The sequence below is a fragment of the Lepidochelys kempii genome, chromosome 4 (genome assembly GCF_965140285.1).
Source record: "Lepidochelys kempii isolate rLepKem1 chromosome 4, rLepKem1.hap1, whole genome shotgun sequence".
NCBI lineage: Eukaryota > Metazoa > Chordata > Testudines > Cheloniidae > Lepidochelys > Lepidochelys kempii.
This window is the reverse complement of record NC_136383.1, coordinates 24,078,648-24,099,646: the sequence shown is the minus strand read 5'-3', so window position 1 is coordinate 24,099,646 and position 20,999 is coordinate 24,078,648. Positions and strand designations below refer to the sequence as shown.

The window sequence follows — 20,999 nt, the reverse complement described above, 5'->3', positions numbered from 1 at the left end:
ATAGGAGGACCCAGCCCAGGGCTCTAACCATGACAGTGTTCCACCACTAGGCCAACCAAAACACACTGACCAGCATTCAGGCAGCCACTGAACTACAGTCAGCTGTCCCTGGGCTACTTCTTACTCTCTCCCCTTAAGGTACCTGCATCTCCTCAAGGTATACAGCAAGCAGCAACCCCAGCAGCTCTTCTTCTGGGTCAGTCTCATCCTCAGGCCAGGCACACTGTAAGCTCACAAGCCATCTGAAAACACCTACTCCCTTCCATGGCTCAGGCTGAACTATATTAGAGGCTCCGCCTTTTATACTTCCTGTCCCGCTCCTGAAGGGTGAGCCCAGCCTGGCTCCGCCCATCAGGGATCAGAGAGTGGTCCCTCCCCCTCCAGCTCAGTGGAAGGCCACTCCATCTCAGTATGGGGGGTGGGGAACTGAACTCTTGTTGCATGGAGAGATCAGTCACACAGTGCATTTAAAAGACTAGATCCCAAACGTGTGAAACATAAAGAGACCGGAGCCCATATTTAAGCGTGGTCCTTGAGCTTCAGATACGTAATGGATACCCAAATCGCTTGTTTGGAGGCCAAGGACATTGATCACCATTTACAGGGATGTCCTTTTATATGTCACTTCTAGGGGGCTTAAGCCCACTGAAACAAGTGTTTAGGACCCGAGCCCTCATTACAGGGAAGCGGGGGGGCATTCATGCAGTGTGTCTCCATCCTTTCTCCAGGGCTTTTTCTTCCCTTCTGCTAATCCTTTGGTCTTGTTTTGTCCTTAGAGTTGTTAGAAAGAGAGCAAAAGAGAGACAGAGAGAGAAAGACAGAAGATTAGGTGTGGACTGAGTGGATATCACGATTACAAGGTCAATTTAGATTAAACTGACAAGCCTCTCCTGCCTCCTTGAACCCAAACTCCTAGTCTTCCATCCCCGTCTGTGTACCCCGGGGGAACAGCCTGGTTTTGTGGGAGAGCTGCTGGGCTGGAGATCTGCTCCTGTCATCTGCTTTGGGGGTAGAGACCCCCCCCCAACTCCCTGCAATACGTGTCCAGAGGAGTTAACCTATAAACTGTGGGGTGGGGGGACTGAGACCACTGCACCCCTCTATTGCTCCCCACCCACTCCTCTCTGTCTGGGGCTCTCTGTGTCCCACAGAGGCACCGGGGGCACTGAGGAGGGCATCAGGGAGGTCACCGGGGGACCCACTTGTGCTGGATGCCTGGAATCTGGCAGCAAAGAGCCCCCTGGCAAAGTCCCCAGCTTCTCCAGCCTCCTCATACCCGAACTGGCACCAGTTGGTGACCGACACCATGTCTGACCTTCCAGGAGAGCAGGGTCACAGCCAGTCCAGAGCATGATGTCTGCATGGGTGCCAGCTCCGATCCGGCCCCAGGGCAGGGAAGTAGATTGGTTGGTTCGGGAGTGTGTGTGTGTGTGTGGGGAGGGAAATGGGACACGGGGCCTTTCCTCTGTAGGGGACGCCAGCTCCAATCCAGACCCCAAGCAGGGGGACTGGCTGGCTCAAGGGGGGGGGAATGGAACACGGCACCCTGACACCGAGGGGTGCTTTGGGGAGAATTTACCGATACACAAAGATGATCCTCTCCTTGTAGGTCCCATACCCATCTCCCTGGGTCCTCAACTGGGTTGTACCTGCCCTGGGAAAGAGCTGTGAACGTCACCTCATTCACCCCCGGCCTTTCCGCACCCGAGCCAGGGATAGTGCCCAGCTCCCCTGCTCTCCAGCCCACTAGACCCATTCCCCCTTTGAGAACCAGGGAAAGAACCCAGGCAACCTGGCTGGACCCGGTACCCGGTCAGTTCCTTCGCTAGGGCCAGGACAGCGTCTCCCGTGGTGTCTCGGACCTGCTGCACCATGGCAACGTCACAGAGCACCAGGATCCGCAGAGACACACTCTGAGCAGGGGGGTGTGGGCAGCCAGGCAGCGTGCTTGCTTCATCAGCGCCTGTTCCCCGGGCAGAGCCCATGACAGACGCACCCCCCATCCCTCCAGAGCCAGGCTGGTCCCTAAAACCCTCCTGTGGAGCCAAGCTGGTCTCAGAGCCACCCCCCAGCAAGCTGCCTTCCCCCAGCCCACACCTCAACCAGTGTACTTATCACCCATGCATTGGCCACTTGGCCTCTCCAAAGCTGTACACATTGAAGGCACAGACCTTGAAGGCGGCCCGGGAAAGGTGCCCCCTGAGCAAGAACAGGATCAGGGCGGGAGAGTGCTAGAGGAGGGAGAGCCTCAGGCAAGCAGGAGAGGGCCTTGTGGGTCAGTGCCTAGGCAGGGAGGGTACAGGAGAACAGCGATCTGGCTGCTTGCTGAGTAGGTGGCTGGGACATGGGTCCTTTTGACTGGCAGATCCCAGGACATTAAGGGGAGAGAACAGCCTGGGCTGTGCTAAAACACCTCTTCCCTCCCTGCCTCCCCCCCGGCCCCTGTTCAGGCCCTGGGAGTCCTGGTATCTAGCCCCCCCACTAGACCCCAATACTCTCCCAATGCTGGGGATAGAACGTGAGCATCCTGCTTTACATTTCCCCGCCATGTGCTGCGGCGCATTATCCAGCTCTGGCCAGGTTTAAATCAAGCTGGGATGTTTTCCTAAGAGATTTGCTCTGGTTCAAGCAGGGATTAATTCAGAGCCCTGGGTCAGACAGAGGGGATGATCACAGGGATCCCTTCTGGCTTTGGGATCTACGAGACCCTTGAGCTGTCAGCAGAGACCCAGAGTAGCTCATTGTAAGGGCTGACACCACAGTCATCATCAGCTGTGGACGCCTTGGTAGGAGGAGGAGCCAGGCTGATCTCCAGGTGGACAGGGAGTTTCACCTCCTACAGCTGATCAGTGGGTAAAGCAGGGTCAGGAAGTTTATTTAAGGGCCAGATCTAGGCCGGGCTCTCTCTTATGCGGAGGGCTGTGACAGAGAATCCCCTTCAGAAACTGCTCCAGCTTGCAGCTAGTTTGGGGTTTTCCAGACCCGCCCCCCAGCTCTGCTGGTGGGTGGGAACAGTCTTCTCATTTCCAGCCTCAGCTGCTCCATGGTGAGTTTATCCCCATTGGCTTTTGGGACAACATTATCCTGTAGCTTCACTCGCTCTTTCCTTTCCCTGGTGTACTTACAGGAAGCAACCACATCCCTGGTTTTAGGTCAACAAGCCAAACTCTTGCAGTCTCCTCTCGGAAGAGTCGCGGGCTGTTTCCCTGAGCATTGTAGGTGTCCTGCTCTGTTTTAGTTAGGATTCCTATTTGGGGCCACGAATTGGACCTAGGATTCCAGATGAGGCCTGGTCCACAGCATTGAAATGTCTCAATAGCTCCTGGAAATACATGGCCTGGTACGTCAGCTGAGCATCACCTGACAATGCCGGGAGGAGGACGCCCCTGTGGACTCTCAAGAAGGGGTGAGCAGAGACAGGGAGGAGGTGGGGGAGCCATATGGGCTTTGCTTGTTTTATCTGAATATCTGTGACTCTTGTGTGCGGTGAGGGTAAAAGTTACTGTGGTTAAACTCCTCTTACTTTGCCTTCTGTGCAGTCCCCAAAGGGTTAAATTATAAACCAGAGTGCCCACGGGGATCCCCATGTAAACAGCCCTCGCACCCTCCCCCAGAGGTGGCTGCATCTCAGCACCGGGCAAAGGGGGGGGGGGTCCCTGTATAAACAGCTCCTGCACCGCACCCCAGAGGTATGAGGATTCATACCCACCCCAGAATATGTCTGTATTAACTGTTGTTATACTTGAAGGTGATAATGGCTCTTTGATCAAAAGACAATCACAGACCTGAGTGTGTGAAGAGCTTTTCTTTCCAGCGAAGCCGAAGGAGGAATTAAATGCCCCTTTGCGTAGAGATAGCTGTGAGCAGTGGGGAGCCACCACCCGAGACACTGAGCCGCATGGCACAGCCGATCAGAAGCTGAGGGGTGTCTCTGGGACCGGTTGTAGCAGGGGTGTCCATAGGATTTATGGGCCCTATGCAGAATTATTAAACTGGTGCCCCTATGCCTGACGGCAGCCCGGGCTCACATGTGTATTTTAGATACGGGTGGTCTTTTGAAGGATTTATTTAAAAAAATATGTCTGAAGATTCAAGCATTTCAGGCTAAAGATGAATCCTAGAATATCAGGGTTGGAAGGGACCTCAGGAGGTCATCTAGTCCAACCCCCTGCTCAAAGCAGGACCAAGCCCCAACTAAATCATCCCTGCCAGGGCTCTGTCAAGCCTGACCTTAAAAACTTCTAAGGAAGGAGATTCCACCAGATTGTGCATCTTGAAAATCTATGCAAGGATTTTTTTAGAGATGTGATTTTATAATCTTCAGCAACACACTAATGAAATAGTTTGAAAGCAAATGTTAGAGTAAGGTCCTGTGGACTAACATGTTCTGAGTAAATATTACAGTAATGCACTACAGTTTTTGTCAGTAATTTCAGAAACTGACAGTATATACCTGAGGGTTGGCAAATGCCTGTTAAATGACTTCATTACCGCTTGAATGGCTCTTTAACAGTTTCAGTGTTGTGCTAATAGGTCTGGCAGGCTGGAAGGCTTTTTCACTCATAAGTACTAGATACCGTTTTTTGGTGTGGGGGGGGAGGGCTGCAGGTGGGAATGTGGGGGGTTGCAGAAGTCAGGGTATGGAGTGTGGGGGGGCTGGGTATGTGTGATGGGGTGCAGCAGTCAGGGAGGGCAGAGGGCGTGTGAGGGGGGGTGCAGAAGTCAGGGCAGGGGGCGGTATGTATAGGGGGAGAGTGTTGCCCAGCCTCTGCTCCGCCCAGCCCCGATTCCACACCCTTCCCCAAGGCCCCTTCCCTGCCCCACCTCCTCCCCCGAGCGCACTGCGGCCCTGTTCCTCCCCCTCCCTCCTGGAGCCCCGGCAAACAGCGGTTTGGTGGCAGGGGAAGCGTTGGGAGGGGCGGGAACATGGTGTGCTCAGGGGAAGAGATGGGTGGGGGGAGGGAGCTTGGCTGCTGGTGGGTGCGGGCGTAGTCTGCAGCAGAAGCCCCAGGAGCCAGCTGGAGCAAGCTTCTGCCCCTGCAGGTGCCCGGCCCTGGGGCCCCCTGTCATTGCGGGGCCCCGTGCCAGGGCACCCTGTGTTTTATGGTAAATCCGCCTCTGTATGCCTAAGGAAGGTCCTGGGTGGTAGACACAGAGACTGGGGGATTGGCTGTGTTCCGGGCAGAAACTTAGTGGAGAAACAGCTCCTTTGGGCTTGGGGTGGGCTGGAGAAGCAGGCTTGGGTTTCGGAGCAACGAAAGGGCCTGGGCGGTTTGAGTCCCTCGGGAAACAGGACTGTGTTTGTCCCCAGTGAATAACTCGGATTGTGCCAGATGGAAATAGCTCAGCACAGTCCCGAGTAACAACAAAGGGGCTACCGTAATGCTGCCAATCGTTCGTACGTCATAACTGCCCCTGCCCTCTGGAGCTACCGTAATGCTGCTTACAATGTGCACTGTAAAAAGGGGAGGCTGTCACTGTAATATTGCTGATAATGTCTACTTCATACTGGGGGCCCCCACCAGGCACAATGGTAATGTGCACTTTGTTCTGGGACAGGAGCTCCGCTACAGGGGCTTCCCCCGGCCCTCTAAAAAAGGGGAGTCCATAGGTGCTATAGTAGTGCTGCTGATAACGTGCACGTCATAATGTCCCCCACCTCCAGGTGCTACTGCAATGTGATGCTGATAATGGGCACGTCATGGGGTCTCCTTCTTAATTTTGGGCCTCTGCATGCTACCATAATACTGCTAATCATGCCAATGCCGTAAGCGGGCCCTGATTTTGGTCGGCGCTACAGTAGCCGTAGCCCACACAACAATGATCCCAAGCGGCCCAGCTGCACTGCCCCCTGGCTGTTGCTGTCCTCCCCCACCCTCTCCCTTTTAACGCTTTCTCTCTCATTGCTGCTCTCAGATCAGCACCCTACGTTCCCGGGGAGTAGGAGTCACATCACCAGACGAGCACAGCCCGCCTGGATGGCATTACTGCTGGAGTCATTAGAGCAGAAAGGGTTCAAGGGTGCAGTGAGGCATCGCTCCCTCAGAAAGCCCAGCAGCTGTTTGCCTCTGGGCTGGATTCTGCTTTTGATTCCTTCTGCGTGATGCCACTTCAGACTGGATATCCCGCACCCCATCTCTCCCCATTGGGTCATTCGACTTTCACGGGGCTCTAATCGGAGCCCCACCCACCGCCGTATAGCTGGGTCTCTCCACGAGCCGTTTAGGGACCCGGGCGCTTTGCTGAATTGTCACAATGTGTTTGGAACCTTGTCGGCATTTCCATAGTTTTGGGGGCGTTTTTTAATTCACAGAAATAATTCTGCACAGAGAGAGACGCCGAGACCAAGACATATCTCCTTCCAGGCAAAGCGGTGTCACATGCCAGAGGAGAGGGCGGCCCCTATTTAAAGGCAAGGGGGTGAGGAGGAGCAAAGACCGGGTTTACTTCAGCAGCGAATGTACCAACCATTTAAGGCCGATATCCCAGAGTGGCTGGCTTCTTGAAGAGGCACCAGGGTCTGGTCTATCCACGATGAACTTTTTAAAGAAGGAGCCCACCTGTAATTAACTGCCCATGTGGCCGGTGGGCAGTGTAGGTAAATTATAGCGTCGAGTGCTTGGCTCTGCTTTGGTTTGTTATGAAATATATAGAAGAGCCCAAATAACCAATATCAGTCAGGTTTATTGCGGAAAGTCAATAATGGCATAGTAAAGGCTGAAAAGTTCAATAAGATTCCACGACAGAAGGCACCCCTGTATTCACACCCAACACACGATTGTAAAAAAATCTTTGTACAAAATACGCCTGCTTGAGGTACCATGTGAGAAGTAAAACTTGCTGGTCATTAATGCACAGTAAAATGTATGTAGCAGCATTATATGTCAAGTAATGAACGTACAAACCCAAAAGACAAGTTGACATCCCAGCCAGGTGTCATCACCTACCAAGCTGCCATTCTCTGGCAAGGAAGCAGGCCAGGAAATTGCAGATGTGATCTTAGTGTAAACAGAATCAGGATGAGCTCCACCCTGACATCTGGTGGTGAGGTGTGGCAAGTTGTGGAAGTTCAGGGGCCGATCTCATTTGCATAGACACACCCACCCCGCCTAGAATGAGGCCATAGCTGCCCAAATGGTCACTTTGGCTGCTGTGGGATCCCCAGTGTCTCTGTTATTGGGGCAGGAAGAATAAATTGTTATTACCCTGATTATGGGAATCAAGGACAGTGGAACTGTACTTGGCCTTTTGTTATGATGGAAGAACTCGCCATCAACTAAGTAGCACTCGCAAGGCAAGGGACACGGGTTCCAAAACTCTGTGAGTTGAGAGACTGGAGACAGATGTTAATATCTGGTGGTGTTGGCCCTTTTGTGAGTGCCCGAAACATCAACTGCATCTTTGTCTCTCTCCATGGTGGAATGTCAGAGCTAATTTTGGGTCTATTAGGAGTTTAGCTATAGGTCCTGAGCTGAATTCGCTTTGGCCTTATGGTGTACCAGCACTAAGGCTCCTACTACTACAAGCTGAAATCACTAAAAAGCTAACATTACTAAGAGCTGAAATCACTGAGCACTGTGTTAAGTAGTGGGGAGCCTGAAGATCTAGAGCGGAGTGGATCTGTTCGTCGACTAGCTGGCAGAGCAGAGTGGCTTGTGCAGCGGATCGGAGTGAAGCCCTATGGCTGTGGGGCAGTCAGCTTCAGGTCATGTAAGGTGCCCCTACCCCCACCCCCGCCATGCACCTTTTCACCCAGACTGGGGAGTAAAACTCTGCAGATGAACTTTTAAACTCGGGCTGGCCTTTTGGATTGTTGGACTTTTTTTGGACTTCGGGTGATTTCTGGATTGCTGGACTCAAGAGACGTTTGGGTTGTGGGACTCAAGAATCCGAGGGAAAGGACTTGGCCCAATTTGCTGGGGTGGGTGTTTGCTCATGGTTGATGAACCCTAGTTGTGGTGTTTTCCCAATTTAATGCTGATGTCGTTTACCTCATGTTATTAAAGACTGTCTGCTACACCGAGACTCTGTGCTTGCGAGAGGGAAAATATTGCCTCTTTGAGGCACCCAGGGGTGTGTGTAAGATTTTCCCAGGTCACTGGGGGGGGCTTGAGCCTGTTTTGCATCTGCTTTGATGAGAAGGAACCCCTGTGTACTGAACCCAGCCCTTGCTGCTATCAACTCGGCCTGGCAGAAGGGTTACATTAGCAAATGATGGTATGAAACCTCTCCCGCACCGGACTCTGTGTCTCCTTGCTCTCAGCTGGAAAGAGCTTTTAACCAGGGGTCACGCTCAGGAAAATGGTTTTCCAAGGGTGACTGAGTTATAAAAAAGAGGCTAAAACATCTCAGGTTCTCTCTTCTTGTCCATCTCTCTCTTTCACCTAAGAGAACAAAAGAAAACAGCCGTGGGACCTCGGGAGCAGATCCTGTCCTGGAACTTGGTTGGCAAAGCTACTGAAAACCTGTGGTAAGAATTTCATCTTGAACCATGTCTAGTTTAAGTTGAGTACTAGGAAGTGTTTTATGTTTGTCTTGTTACCATTTCTGACTATAACTTGTACTTTCTGAAAATCTCTTTCTTTGTAGTTCAATGAACTTGCTTTGTTCTTTCATCACAATTCATCCAGTATTGTGAATCGGGCGGGGAACTCTATTTAAGGTATTGTAGCTCGATGCCCTCGCAGAGGCAATGGACCGAATATATCTGGACAGTGCGGAACAGACATTTCTGCAGGGAAATCCAGGACCGGGAGTGCATCAGGGTCACTGCGCACATAGTAATCGATGCTGCCGGAAGCCAGAGCGTGGCTGGTGGTCGCTAATGGGCCGCCGGGGTCAGAATTGCCGGATCGGGGCTGTGGTGATACGCAGACGCTCAGGGTGTGACCTGTAAGCCATGTGGCTGTTTGTGAGCAGCCCAGCTCGGGAGCCACAGCAGCAAGGCACCCCACGTTGCAGAGGAGGTCGTGACACGGCCACTCACCGATCCGGATCGCACCCCAAAATGTCTCAGACACCAGTTTCCGGAAAGCCGTCTCATGTGCCGTTGTATTTCACACTAGCAGCATTTGTAAGATGATTTTACAAGTTATAAAACTCTTCACATGTCACTAAAATCCAGCCCATCGGTTTGTCCCAGTTCTTCAGCTTGTTGTAAACCTTTCATTCTCCTTGTTTTGGATACTAGCATTCTAGGTACTGGCCCCAGAAGGACTTCTGTAACTTGTCCTGGGGCAAAATACAAACATATTTGGATTTTTTGACAAGTGACCTATCTGCTTATATCACAAACCAGGCAGTACTATCGCGGCATGTTGCAGAATATGAGAACGTAGCTTACCTCGGCGCTCAGACCGTCCTGCTTTCTGCTTACAATGCAGAGCCATCCCAGGGTGGCCGCCGCAATCCACCTCCTGAGACCAGGGGCTTATTTGTCTGATGGGTTAATAAAGGGGTCGGTGACTAGTCACCAATCGCCGGGTTGACTCATTGCTGCCGCTTTGTTGCCTGTGACACAAGAGTATTGTAATGGTAACTGGCAAGGGGGTGCGGAGGCGGGGTTACAAAAATCTCCTGAGTCTGCTATGAACATTCTGGTTTTTCCAAAGAATTTCAGGTGAAAGCGGTGGACATGCTACTCATTAATATTGTTGTGAAATGGTGCACAGATACTATATAAGGAGTTAGGTATATATCCTGAAAATCTGTGTTTAAACTCTGCAAAGTGTATCTCTCTGTTGGGATGCAACTGTAGCATTGTAAAATAGCAGAATGCATGCCTGTTTAAATACAAAGAGATGCGAAGTCAACAGAAAAGGAGCATGCAGGCGAAAACAAGCCCTGGGGGATTATCCTGCCTCAGAGTAAAGAGACACCGCCTTCACCCTGCACCTGGGAAGCGAACGGACAGCGTGGGTCGCAGTTAGCCTCGGTTGAAAAAGCTGCAGAGGATTTTGGGTGAGAGAAACGTCTTCAGCCACGAGGTTAACCTGCGAGTTTAATTAAGTGTCTAGAAAGTGGTTGTTTAGGTCATGACTTGTTTCCAAACAACTGGTTTCAGAGTAACAGCCGTGTTAGTCTGTATTCGCAAAAAGAAAAGGAGTACTTGTGGCACCTTAGAGACTAACCAATTTATTTGAGCATGAGCTTTCGTGAGCTACAGCTCACTTCATCGGATGCATACCGTGGAAACTGCAGCAGACTTTATATACACACAGAGAATATGAAACAATACCTCCTCCCACCCCACTGTCCTGCTGGTAATAGCTTATCTAAAGTGATCATCAGGTTGGGCCATTTCCAGCACAAATCCAGGTTTTCTCACCCTCCACCCCCCCACACAAATTCACTCTCCTGCTGGGGATAGCCCATCCAAAGTGACAACTCTTTACACAATGTGCATGATAATCAAGTTGGGCCATTTCCTGCACAAATCCAGGTTCTCTCACCCCCTCACCCCCCTCCCAAAAACCACACACACAAACTCACTATCCTGCTGGTAATAGCTCATCCAAAGTGACCACTCTTCCTACAATGTGCATGATAATCAAGGTGGGCCATTTCCAGCACAAATCCAGGTTTTCTCTCACACACACACCCCCAACCCCCATACACACACAAACTCACTCTCCTGCTGGTAATAGCTCATCCAAACTGACCACTCTCCAAGTTTAAATCCAAGTTAAACCAGAACATCTGGGGGGGGGGTAGGAAAAAACAAGGGGAAATAGGCTACCTTGCATAATGACTTAGCCACTCCCAGTCTCTATTTAAGCCTAAATTAATAGTATCCAATTTGCAAATGAATTCCAATTCAGCAGTTTCTCGCTGGAGTCTGGATTTGAAGTTTTTTTGTTTTAAGATAGCGACCTTCATGTCTGTGATTGCGTGACCAGAGAGATTGAAGTGTTCTCCGACTGGTTTATGAATGTTATAATTCTTGACATCTGATTTGTATCCATTTATTCTTTTACGTAGAGACTGTCCAGTTTGACCAATGTACATGGCAGAGGGGCATTGCTGGCACATGATGGCATATATCACATTGGTGGATGTGCAGGTGAACGAGCCTCTGATAGTGTGGCTGATGTTATTAGGCCCTGTGATGGTGTCCCCTGAATAGATATGTGGGCACAATTGGCAACGGGCTTTGTTGCAAGGATAAGTTCCTGGGTTAGTGGTTCTGTTGTGTGGTATGTGGTTGTTGGTGAGTATTTGCTTCAGGTTGCGGGGCTGTCTGTAGGCAAGGACTGGCCTGTCTCCCAAGATTTGTGAGAGTGTTGGGTCATCCTTTAGGATAGGTTGTAGATCCTTAATAATGCGTTGGAGGGGTTTTAGTTGGGGGCTGAAGGTGACGGCTAGTGGCGTTCTGTTATTTTCTTTGTTAGGCCTGTCCTGTAGTAGGTAACTTCTGGGAACTCTTCTGGCTCTATCCATCTGTTTCTTTACTTCCGCAGGTGGGTATTGTAGTTGTAAGAAAGCTTGACAGAGATCTTGTAGGTGTTTGTCTCTGTCTGAGGGGTTGGAGCAAATGCGGTTGTATCGCAGAGCTTGGCTGTAGACGATGGATCGTGTGGTGTGGTCAGGGTGAAAGCTGGAGGCATGCAGGTAGGAATAGCGGTCAGTAGGTTTCCGGTATAGGGTGGTGTTTGTGACCATTGTTTATTAGCACTGTAGTGTCCAGGAAGTGGATCTCTTGTGTGGACTGGACCAGGCTGAGGTTGATGGTGGGATGGAAATTGTTGAAATCCTGGTGGAATTCCTCAAGGGCTTCTTTTCCATGGGTCCAGATGATGAAGATGTCATCAATATAGCGCAAGTAGAGTAGGGGCTTTAGGGGACGAGAGCTGAGGAAGCATTGTTCTAAATCAGCCATAAAAATGTTGGCATACTGTGGGGCCATGCGGGTACCCATAGCAGTGCCGCTGATCTGAAGGTATACATTGTCCCCAAATGTGAAATAGTTATGGGTAAGGACAAAGTCACAAAGTTCAGCCACCAGGTTAGCCGTGACATTATCGGGGATAGTGTTCCTGACGGCTTGTAGTCCATCTTTGTGTGGAATGTTGGTGTAGAGGGCTTCTACATCCATAGTGGCCAGGATGGTGTTACCAGGAAGATCACCGATGGATTGAAGTTTCCTCAGGAAGTCAGTGGTGTCTCGAAGGTAGCTGGGAGTGCTGGTAGCGTAGGGCCTGAGGAGGGAGTCTACATAGCCAGACAATCCTGCTGTCAGGGTGCCAATGCCTGAGATGATGGGGCGCCCAGGATTTCCAGGTTTATGGATCTTGGGTAGTAGACAGAATATCCCAGGTCGGGGTTCCAGGGGTGTGTCTGTGCGGATTTGATCTTGTGCTTCTTCAGGAAGTTTCTTGAGCAAATGCTGTAGTTGCTTTTGGGGGTGAGGGGGATGTGAGAACCTGGATTTGTGCAGGAAATGGCCCAACTTGATTATCATGCACATTGTGTAAAGAGTTGTCACTTTGGATGGGCTATCCCCAGCAGGAGAGTGAATTTGTGTGGGGGGGTGGAGGGTGAGAAAACCTGGATTTGTGCTGGAAATGGCCCACCTGATGATCACTTTAGATAAGCTATTACTAGCAGGACAGTGGGGTGGGAGGAGGTATTGTTTCATATTCTCTGTGTGTATATAAAGTCTGCTGCAGTTTCCACGGCATGCATCCGATGAAGTGAGCTGTAGCTCACGAAAGCTCATGCTCAAATAAATTGGTTAGTCTCTAAGGTGCCATAAGTACTCCTTTTCTTTTTCCAAACAACTGTTCTTTGATAATAAATGCATTCTCCTTTTCACTAATCTCGGTGCCTGCGGTTAAGCCAAGTGCGGGTCCTGAGTTATATCTTACAAACCGGTATGTCCTGTTGATTTGGGAAGGTGTTCAGGGGCAGGCACAGGCTGGGCACTGCAGTGGGTGTGTGAACCTAGATCTTAGAATCATAGAATATCAGGGTTGGAAGGGTCCCCAGAAGGTCATCTGGTCCAACCCCCTGCTCAAAGCAGGACCAATTCCCAGTTAAATCATCCCAGCCAGGGCTTTGTCTTTGCCTTTGCTGGACTCTCTCCAATTTATCCACATCCTTCTTGTAGTGTGGGGCCCAAAACTGGACACAGTACTCCAGATGAGGCCTCACCAATGTCGAATAGAGGGGAACGAGCCCGTCCCTCGATCTGCTCGCTATGCCCCTACTTATACATCCCAAAATGCCATTGGCCTTCTTGGCAACAAGGGCACACTGCTGACTCATATCCAGCTTCTCGTCCACTGTCACCCCCTAGGTCTTCCCAGCAAGCGGCTCCAGGCTCCAAGAGGCGTGAGGGGGCCCTGGGCAGGTTCCTGTCCCAGGAGAAACTGAATGAGCCCAGCTCTGGGCGTGTAATACAATACCCTAACTGTTCTGCACATTGTGGTGTCACATCAAGGGGAAGGCAGCTGGGGGAGGGAGGGGGTGTAAAAAAACGGTGACAGAGGGTTGGTTATTGCTGGCCTGAATCCTCTGCCCCATCTGCTGCTGCTTCCTCTCTGGTTATTTCAGAGTCAGCTTTTGGTGCAGTGATTCGGTGTCGCTGCCTCAAGGAGTAATGGAGTCACGCGGGTGGGGGGGGGGCAATCTGCTCTCCGCTGGGGAAAGCGAGCTGCCCTGTTGCTGGTGCCGCCACCCGCCACCCCCGCTCCGCCCCCAAAGCGGGCTGGGCATGCGCATTTGGGAACAGCGTCCTCATTGGCTGGGGACGCTACCAATCGGGAGGCGCAAGGCGGGGCTACAAAGCAGGAAGCGGCGACCGCTCCAGCGTCGGGAGCAGGGAAGAGGCTCGAGCGGCGCGTGTCCGGCTGCCGGGCCTCGGAGAGACCCCGGGCCGCTCCCTGCGCTGCACGCCCCCGATAACGGTAAGAGACGGAACCTTTCTCGCCCCCCATGGGGGGAGCCGGGCGGTGTCAGCGGGCCGGGCCGGGCTGGGCTGGGCCGGCAGAGCGGGGGGGGATACTCCCAGGGAAGTTAGTTAGTGACAGACCGAGCCCCGTAAAGTCTCAGGAAGCAGAGCCCGGATGAGCCCTGGCGTCTTTGTAACGGACGCCTTCTAGCACAAAATGACTTGGTAGAAAGAACCAACCACGAATGTAAGAATGGGGTTCTTCAGTGTGTCCTCCCACACGTTAGGTGTCTCGAAATTTTGCATTTTATTTGGGGAATGTTAAAACAACAATACACAGTTTGAACAAATACAACATAACCATTTGTTCCCAGTAGTATTTACAGGTTTCCTAATCTTCAAAAGAAATTTTCCATCTTTATGTACACGCTCTTCCCATGTAATATCAATCACTGACTACACGGGAGGTGGGTGTCAAAAGTTTTCATAAATAAATGTTTCAGTTCTGGATGTATATGTTTATGACCTACCAACTTTTAGCAGTTTCACTCACCAGTGGTTTCTCTGATAAATGAAAGGCTGTTAAGACAAACCAAACTGGTTCAATAAGTCTTTATTTTTCAGTGAAAATTCAGCCTAATCCAAGAACCATTGGCTTCTGTTTAAGGCCATTAATGTCACAGCCACACCTCAATATTTTTGTTGGAGTGCAAATATTTTTATAAATGAAAAGTCACTTTACTTCAAACTTCAGGCACAGTTTCTTAATGTAACAATATATAGGTCTTTAGTTCTAACCATAAGTTTCATTTTCATAAAATTTAAAACAGTAATCTTCTTTTAAACAATCAAAAAATAATGGGCTTTCACAGAAAGCAAGCAACATACATAATCTTGAACCAGTTACTGAAATGGTATTTCCCCTCCCCCTGCAAACAGGGAGCAGATAGTGAAGGCTTTGCTTCCGATGATCATCAAGGGAAAGTCAGTTTTTAAGGGCTTTCACCAGACAAGAGATCTTGAATCAGAGTTTAATGTCCTGTGACTCTGACATTTTTGCAAGTGTTTTCTTTACTCGCAGGGCTGTGAGGCGAGAAGCAGGGTTGTGAGCCCAACACTCTGTCATGAGTTTTCCCATTTGTCTTAGGCACTGTGGAAAGGACAGAAAACATAAAAAAGGATAGGCGATGCAACAAATAGATATATCTATCTGACCTCGGTATTACTTATCAAGCCTTTTCCCTATTCTTTGGAGAAGTTTTAATGGGCGGTTTGGCTTTTCTGTATTACCCTTAACATCATAGTATTGCAAAACAGTGCAGTTTGGTAACATAATAAAAAAATGCTTGCTTTATTTTAAAGGACTTCTTACCTCATCACTGCTCCATCTATTGGGGAATGAAGGACGGAGCTTCTTGATGCACACAACTTCCCGCATGTCCTCATAGGAGGGGTCAGTGGGCACAAGATCATAGTATGGAAGCTGGTATTCTTCAACTATTCCTGAAAGAAACATTTTCCAGATGGATCATAACTGCAGGATAAAAGGATGTCTGCACTGTATCAACTACACCCTCTTATAGACACGATCCATGCAAGCTATTCTGTACTATTATCTATATTATGGGGGCGCAAATTTATATTTTTAATAATACCATCCTAGGAAATGTGGGAAAAGTCTAAAACAGCAATGGGAGGGGCTCTCCCCCAAGGTTAGTTTATTGCAACCGCAACCAAATGAACATGTTTGTCATTTACCTCCTGACACACCTCTCCTTGCTACCTCCCAAAGGATGAGTCCAAAACTGTACATATCAGCCATGATATACGACTGGAAGTGATTCCTATTCAGGCTTTCATCCAGCACCTCAGGAGGCATATAGCGCTTTGTTCCTACCCGGGTGTTTGGTGGTATGTCCACCTCATTTGTATCACTAAAAGAAAAAAAGGATCAAACATACATAACTTGTGGCACCTTAGAAACGAAGTGAGCTACAGCTCACTTCTAAAGAGCAATAAATGGTTGGCTCTAATACATGCGCTGAATTTGATTTGTAGGAAATGAAACAAAAAGCAGCACAACCAGCGTACTTTTCAATACATCCCAATTAATTAGTTACATGGGCAGATTATTTGTTGGATCACAAATTTAACACCCTGCCCCCCATCCCGGTCTCTGGTCTTTCATTTCAGCATGCAGTAATATACAACTATAAACTCAGGGTTGTGACACACAGAAATTTGTTACTCACCTAATAAATTTAACTGCCAAGCCCAGGTCTGCTATACAGCAGGTTCCATTCTTTTTCACGAGAATGTTCTTACTTTTCAGATCACGGTGGGCAATAGCTGGTTTGCCTTGAGTACTGAAGATCTCAGTATGCAAATGGCACAAGCCACTAACTGAGGAATAGGCCAGTTTTAGCATGGCTTTTGTATCCAAGGTAGTGGATTTCAGATAATCATACAGGGAGCCATTCTCATGGTAGTCTGTGATAAGATACAGTTGGGTCCAAGACCCTGTACCTTTAATGTCTGCAGCAATGAACCCTGTGGGAGGGGGGAAATATTTTCAGATTAATATTTTTCAGGGCTCTTGAACACCACACACTTAAAAATGTGGATTATACTACCTGAAAAAAAGTCTGCAACAATTACTCCGAGTGATTATATGGCTATATTAAGAACAGCCCCTGCTAAAATTTATCAATGCTTTCTGTCTAATCCCCAGATTAAGGGTTAAACTTGCGCAAGGGGCAAGGTCTGCTCAGTTCTTGGTCACTCCAGGGATGAGACATACTTCCCGGCATAGTGTGGCCCAGCATCGCCCCCTACAGAAAGCTCTGCTACATGGTGTCATTTTTTAAAAAACCCCAGACGCAGGTGGGAGAAACAGCTGTATGGTTGTTGGGGATTACAGCCTCCCAAATCCAGTTACTCTCTATCTGCAGGGAGACCCTTAAAATGATTTTGCATGAAGAAAAGGACATCAGCAAATACAAAGTTATTAGTGAGAATAACGAAGAAACATTTCACTCGCTTACCCAAAATGTTTTCATGCCTCATCAGGACAGTCTGATAGATTTCTGTCTCTCTGAACCAGCTGGCCTCCTCAGTGGTGAAGAACACTTTTACAGCTACCTTTTCTCCACGCCACTTTCCCATCCAAACTTCTCCATAGCGACCTTTCCCTATCTGCTTCACCATCTGAATCTGCTTTGCTATAGTCCTTTGGACCTGTTAAATCCCAAGAAATATAGTTTAAATATACTCCCCAACACGTGTGTTTCATCTCTCTTTGTCTGTCTCCTTCTCGCATGCTAAAACATAGGAACCCTCGCACAAAGAGCTGGAATGCACGGGCCTCGCACAGAGTTGGGGGAGATGGAATCTCCCGCTGCTTCCCAGAGGATGGAGTAGTAGCGCGGGCACTCTGGTAGTCTGGCCACACCTACAACCACACATGACTTTATGCCAGTGGATCAGCATAGGCATAGATCTACCTGACAGTTTCAAACATAGGAGCTTAAAGTCAGGATCCTAAATCCATGTTTAGGATCCCCAACAGAGCTGACCAAAAAACCCAAATTAGCATCCTAGGAAACGTTAATGCTAAATGAAAAGTTCTGGAAAAAAAATCAATTTGGAATGCAGCATTTGGATATTTCCAAACTGAAACAAAATATATTGATGAGTAGGCCATAGGGGAGACACTGGTGCGTCATGGAAGATACAGTCCAACCAGGGAGTCTAGCCCTTAGGCAAATGGAAAAATTTCAGCAACATCAACATTTTCCAGTGGAAACCACATTGACTTTTGAAAAAACAGGGACAGAAAATTCCCAACCAGCTCTAGGAACTGCCCTGATTTTTCAAAATGCTGTGTACCCAGCAGCTCTCGTTGACTTTAACAGGAGACAATAGAAGATGCTCAGCGCCTTTAAGAATCAGAGCTGGGATTTTCAGACGTGTCAGCCCCCAACAACGAGTGAAGTTTACTGAGTCTCTCTCAAAAATCCTACCCCGTTTTTTAATTATGAGCCCATATATGGATTTGGGAGCCGAATTCTGGGCTCCTATTTGTAAAAATGTCAGCCACAAGTTTTTAGTTAGTTTGCTAAAATGCAGGCGTTAGGAAGCCTGAGTGGCTACAAACGTATCATTATTATTCATAGAGTATTTTTCCCCAAAACATTAATTTAGGAGCACAGCGTAAAATCTGTGTTTATGCACTGACATCAGTTTCGTCAAGTAGCTTCACTCTGAATAAAAGCTAGATTCAAAGCACCTGCTGACATATACCAGAAGTTTCGCACAGCCGACAGCACCGCAGAGTAATTTCTGATGAGGATGACAGATCAGACACAGAGTTAAGGAAGACTGACCGCTCATACACTCAACAACTAAACCTGTTATGACTAAAAAATCCACCTTGGGCGATTACAGACTAACTTACCCTCTTGGGAATGAGACATGTCTGGAGGCTATATATTCCGAACAATTCACAGAAGAAAACTAGAGTAAAAGTTGTGATCCAGCCTACAAATACATGAATGTTCACAGCTCTATTTCCCAGTCACAAGACAGTACAATAGAATATTGAAATGGCAACCGCTCGTGCCTCAGTATTACCTGTTCAAGCCTGAGTGGAAACGTTCTGGCTTTTGTAGGAAATATTTTAAAACAAACAAAATTTTGTAATTGAGTCCAGTGCAGTTGCATCTTTCTGCACCAGGCGTTATATTTAAATATTAAAGTATAGATTTTGCCTTCGCCCATGTAAAACTCTCATGAAATTCAATGCACTCAAATAGCAGTGTTATCTGAATGCTTAATGAGTTACATTAATTCAATGTCCTCCCAAAACATTCTGATAAACAAGGCTGCTAAAAAAAAATATTCAAAACTGGATTTCAAAAACAATTTGCTACGCTTTCATTTTCTCCGAAACTGACCGCAATTCAGTGCAAGCTGTCACATTCCTTATGAACACAGACCAGGTCTGAAACGGTTCAGCTCCAGTCTGAATGCATGTCAAACCTGTCAGGTGAGGTCTGTTTTTGTTTATGTTAAACTATGATGTTTAAACTATTTTTAAATGGAAAAAATAACCGAACCTGTGTAACAACAGCTCTGCAAGTTCCTTCTCTGATTTGCATATAAATGGAAGCTGAATTTTTACAGACTGAATATGTATTATCACACTATCCGATGGTGGCTTCAGTGCAGTTATTTTGATTTACACCAGTGCGAGCCAAGAACAGAAATTGAGCTTAAGTTGTTTTTAAACTGGTTTATTCTCCTTTATACTTTGAAGTAGTGACTGAACAGTTCTATTACACTGGAATTTTTCTTTCACATTTTGTAATATAATTTTAGTGTTGTTGCTTTCCAATTTTCCTACTTTAAAGAATATATCCTGAAAAATAATGGAATTATATCGTATAACTTAATTTGTGTAAATATATGTAATGGCATCATAAAGCACATGCAATTGCCATATTTAATGATGAAAAGTTCCTGATTAAATTATATTAAGAAAATGAAAATCACATTTCTGTTATGAGTTTTCAAAAGGCGGAATACTACATGGAAGACCTTAAGTTGGTTTCTTCCTACTAGAGCTGGTCAAACTATTGTGTTCAGTTTATTTTATTTCATGCATTTAGTTCTTTTTCTGTTCATAAATGGCTTGTGATGTTTAAAAATATGCATATTATTCTAAATTGTTTGACAAACAGATTTTACAAACATTTTTGTGTTAGGGATTGATTGTAAACTGTTCACAGTGAACAATCCATTCAGTTTTCAATATTTGTGTTTTTCTACACAAACATTGACACTGATCAGCTAAGGAAACGGGACATTTTGCTTCTCTTCTCTGACAGGATGAGCTAAATATTTACATACTACTTCCGCTGTTGCTTGAATAGAATTTTGTTTTGTCACAAAAGCGGTTTTGCGTCTTGAATGAAAACATCTCGGCGAAAGGCACAAAACTTGCTGTTTGTAAAATTCATACCAAGTTTTGGTCACACGAATGTTTGTGACCAGAGCTGTGATGCGTTCAATCAAAAACCAACAAGTATTTATACATGTACTGATAAAAATGTACGAGTAAGATTAATTGAATGTCCTGTGTCTATTGTGGCAAACTCCACGAGCTATTGAAACAGCTCTACCTTCGTATACCTTGAAAATGGCTTGGTTCTGTGCTTTTGGCCCTGGTTTTGCAGCTTCTCGGAGGCCCACTGAGGTAAATGGAGCTCTGCCTGGAGGCAGAGATTTGCCTGTGTAACCCAGCTTGCAGGGTAGGAACCTTTATTTACAAGTTTTTAAAACGCTTCAGCAGGGCTTAGAAGTTGAATGGCAACATTCAACCTGCAGCAAACTTTTATGCTAGAGATACAATCACCTAAAAAAGGCACCCAACAGCTCACAGTGGTTTCTCACAGCAACATTTACACTACCTTAAATATATGGGCTTGACTAAGAGCCACCATATAATTATGAATAATACAAGTAAATCTGAGAGAGAAAATGAACAAGGTTCAATGTCAGAGGAACGATAGTATCTTGGTTAAGGTTTGGCTTTGTTGTAACCTTTGTATCCGATATAATAAGCGAGCTACAAAAGAAAGACAATATTGTTTATCAGAAACTGACATTTTACAAGTTCTGCAAAAAAAAAATGGTTTGCTTTCTCTGAAACAACTTTAAATGTTTTCTATTGAAACAAATAATAAAAAAGCTGGACATAAACACTTTTAAAATGAAGGATAGTGTTTTTCACCAGACATCATTGTACGTATTTGTTACAGGCATGGGCGTCCCCTCTTGGACAATAAGTATCAATCCATGCACTTCTAAGCTGCCTATTGCTGTGATAACTATCTGACAAACATATCTTATTGTGTTTACCATAGCAAAAGCTTTAGGGCTGCAATGCAACTTCCCCATCGTGAACCTGTTTTCACAGTCTTACAATTGTCTTAGAAAATCACTGGTTGCGGTAAAAGTTTGAGGAAAACCTGTTTATGACTTTTTAGTTAGGCAATGGGGCAGGAAGAAGTGAGGAATATTTCTTGATTTATAAAAGAAATTACAG

General features: G+C 47.4%; 2 protein-coding genes across 19 annotated transcripts in view; one reads left to right on the top strand and one right to left on the bottom strand.

The window, feature by feature from the left end:
* Positions 1–20,999, top strand: part of UNC5C (unc-5 netrin receptor C) — a 398,261-nt gene that overhangs the window by 366,737 nt on the left and 10,525 nt on the right. For 5 of the 16 annotated variants that reach the window (XR_013635665.1, XR_013635672.1, XR_013635667.1 and 2 more), the window contains one exon: positions 3,320–3,406. The exons of 8 other annotated variants lie outside the window; for them this stretch is intronic. The gene's annotated coding sequence lies outside the window, so the exon portion shown is untranslated. Of the gene's footprint in view, positions 1–3,319; positions 3,407–6,313; positions 6,599–8,389; positions 9,120–20,999 lie in introns of those variants that run through there. 3 more of the 16 variants (XR_013635679.1, XR_013635674.1, XR_013635676.1) reach the window with 2 other exon arrangements.
* The window catches only part of BMPR1B (bone morphogenetic protein receptor type 1B), a 356,230-nt gene continuing 349,386 nt past the window's right edge, over positions 14,156–20,999 (bottom strand). For all 3 annotated transcript variants that reach the window (XM_073340728.1, XM_073340729.1, XM_073340730.2), the window contains 5 exons: positions 16,936–17,128; positions 16,144–16,441; positions 15,650–15,825; positions 15,264–15,394; positions 14,156–15,041 (listed from right to left, as the gene is read on the bottom strand). In XM_073340728.1, coding sequence (XP_073196829.1) covers positions 14,916–15,041; positions 15,264–15,394; positions 15,650–15,825; positions 16,144–16,441; positions 16,936–17,128 — 924 coding nt within the window. In that variant the 3' untranslated portion in view covers positions 14,156–14,915. The remainder of the gene's footprint in view (positions 15,042–15,263; positions 15,395–15,649; positions 15,826–16,143; positions 16,442–16,935; positions 17,129–20,999) is intronic.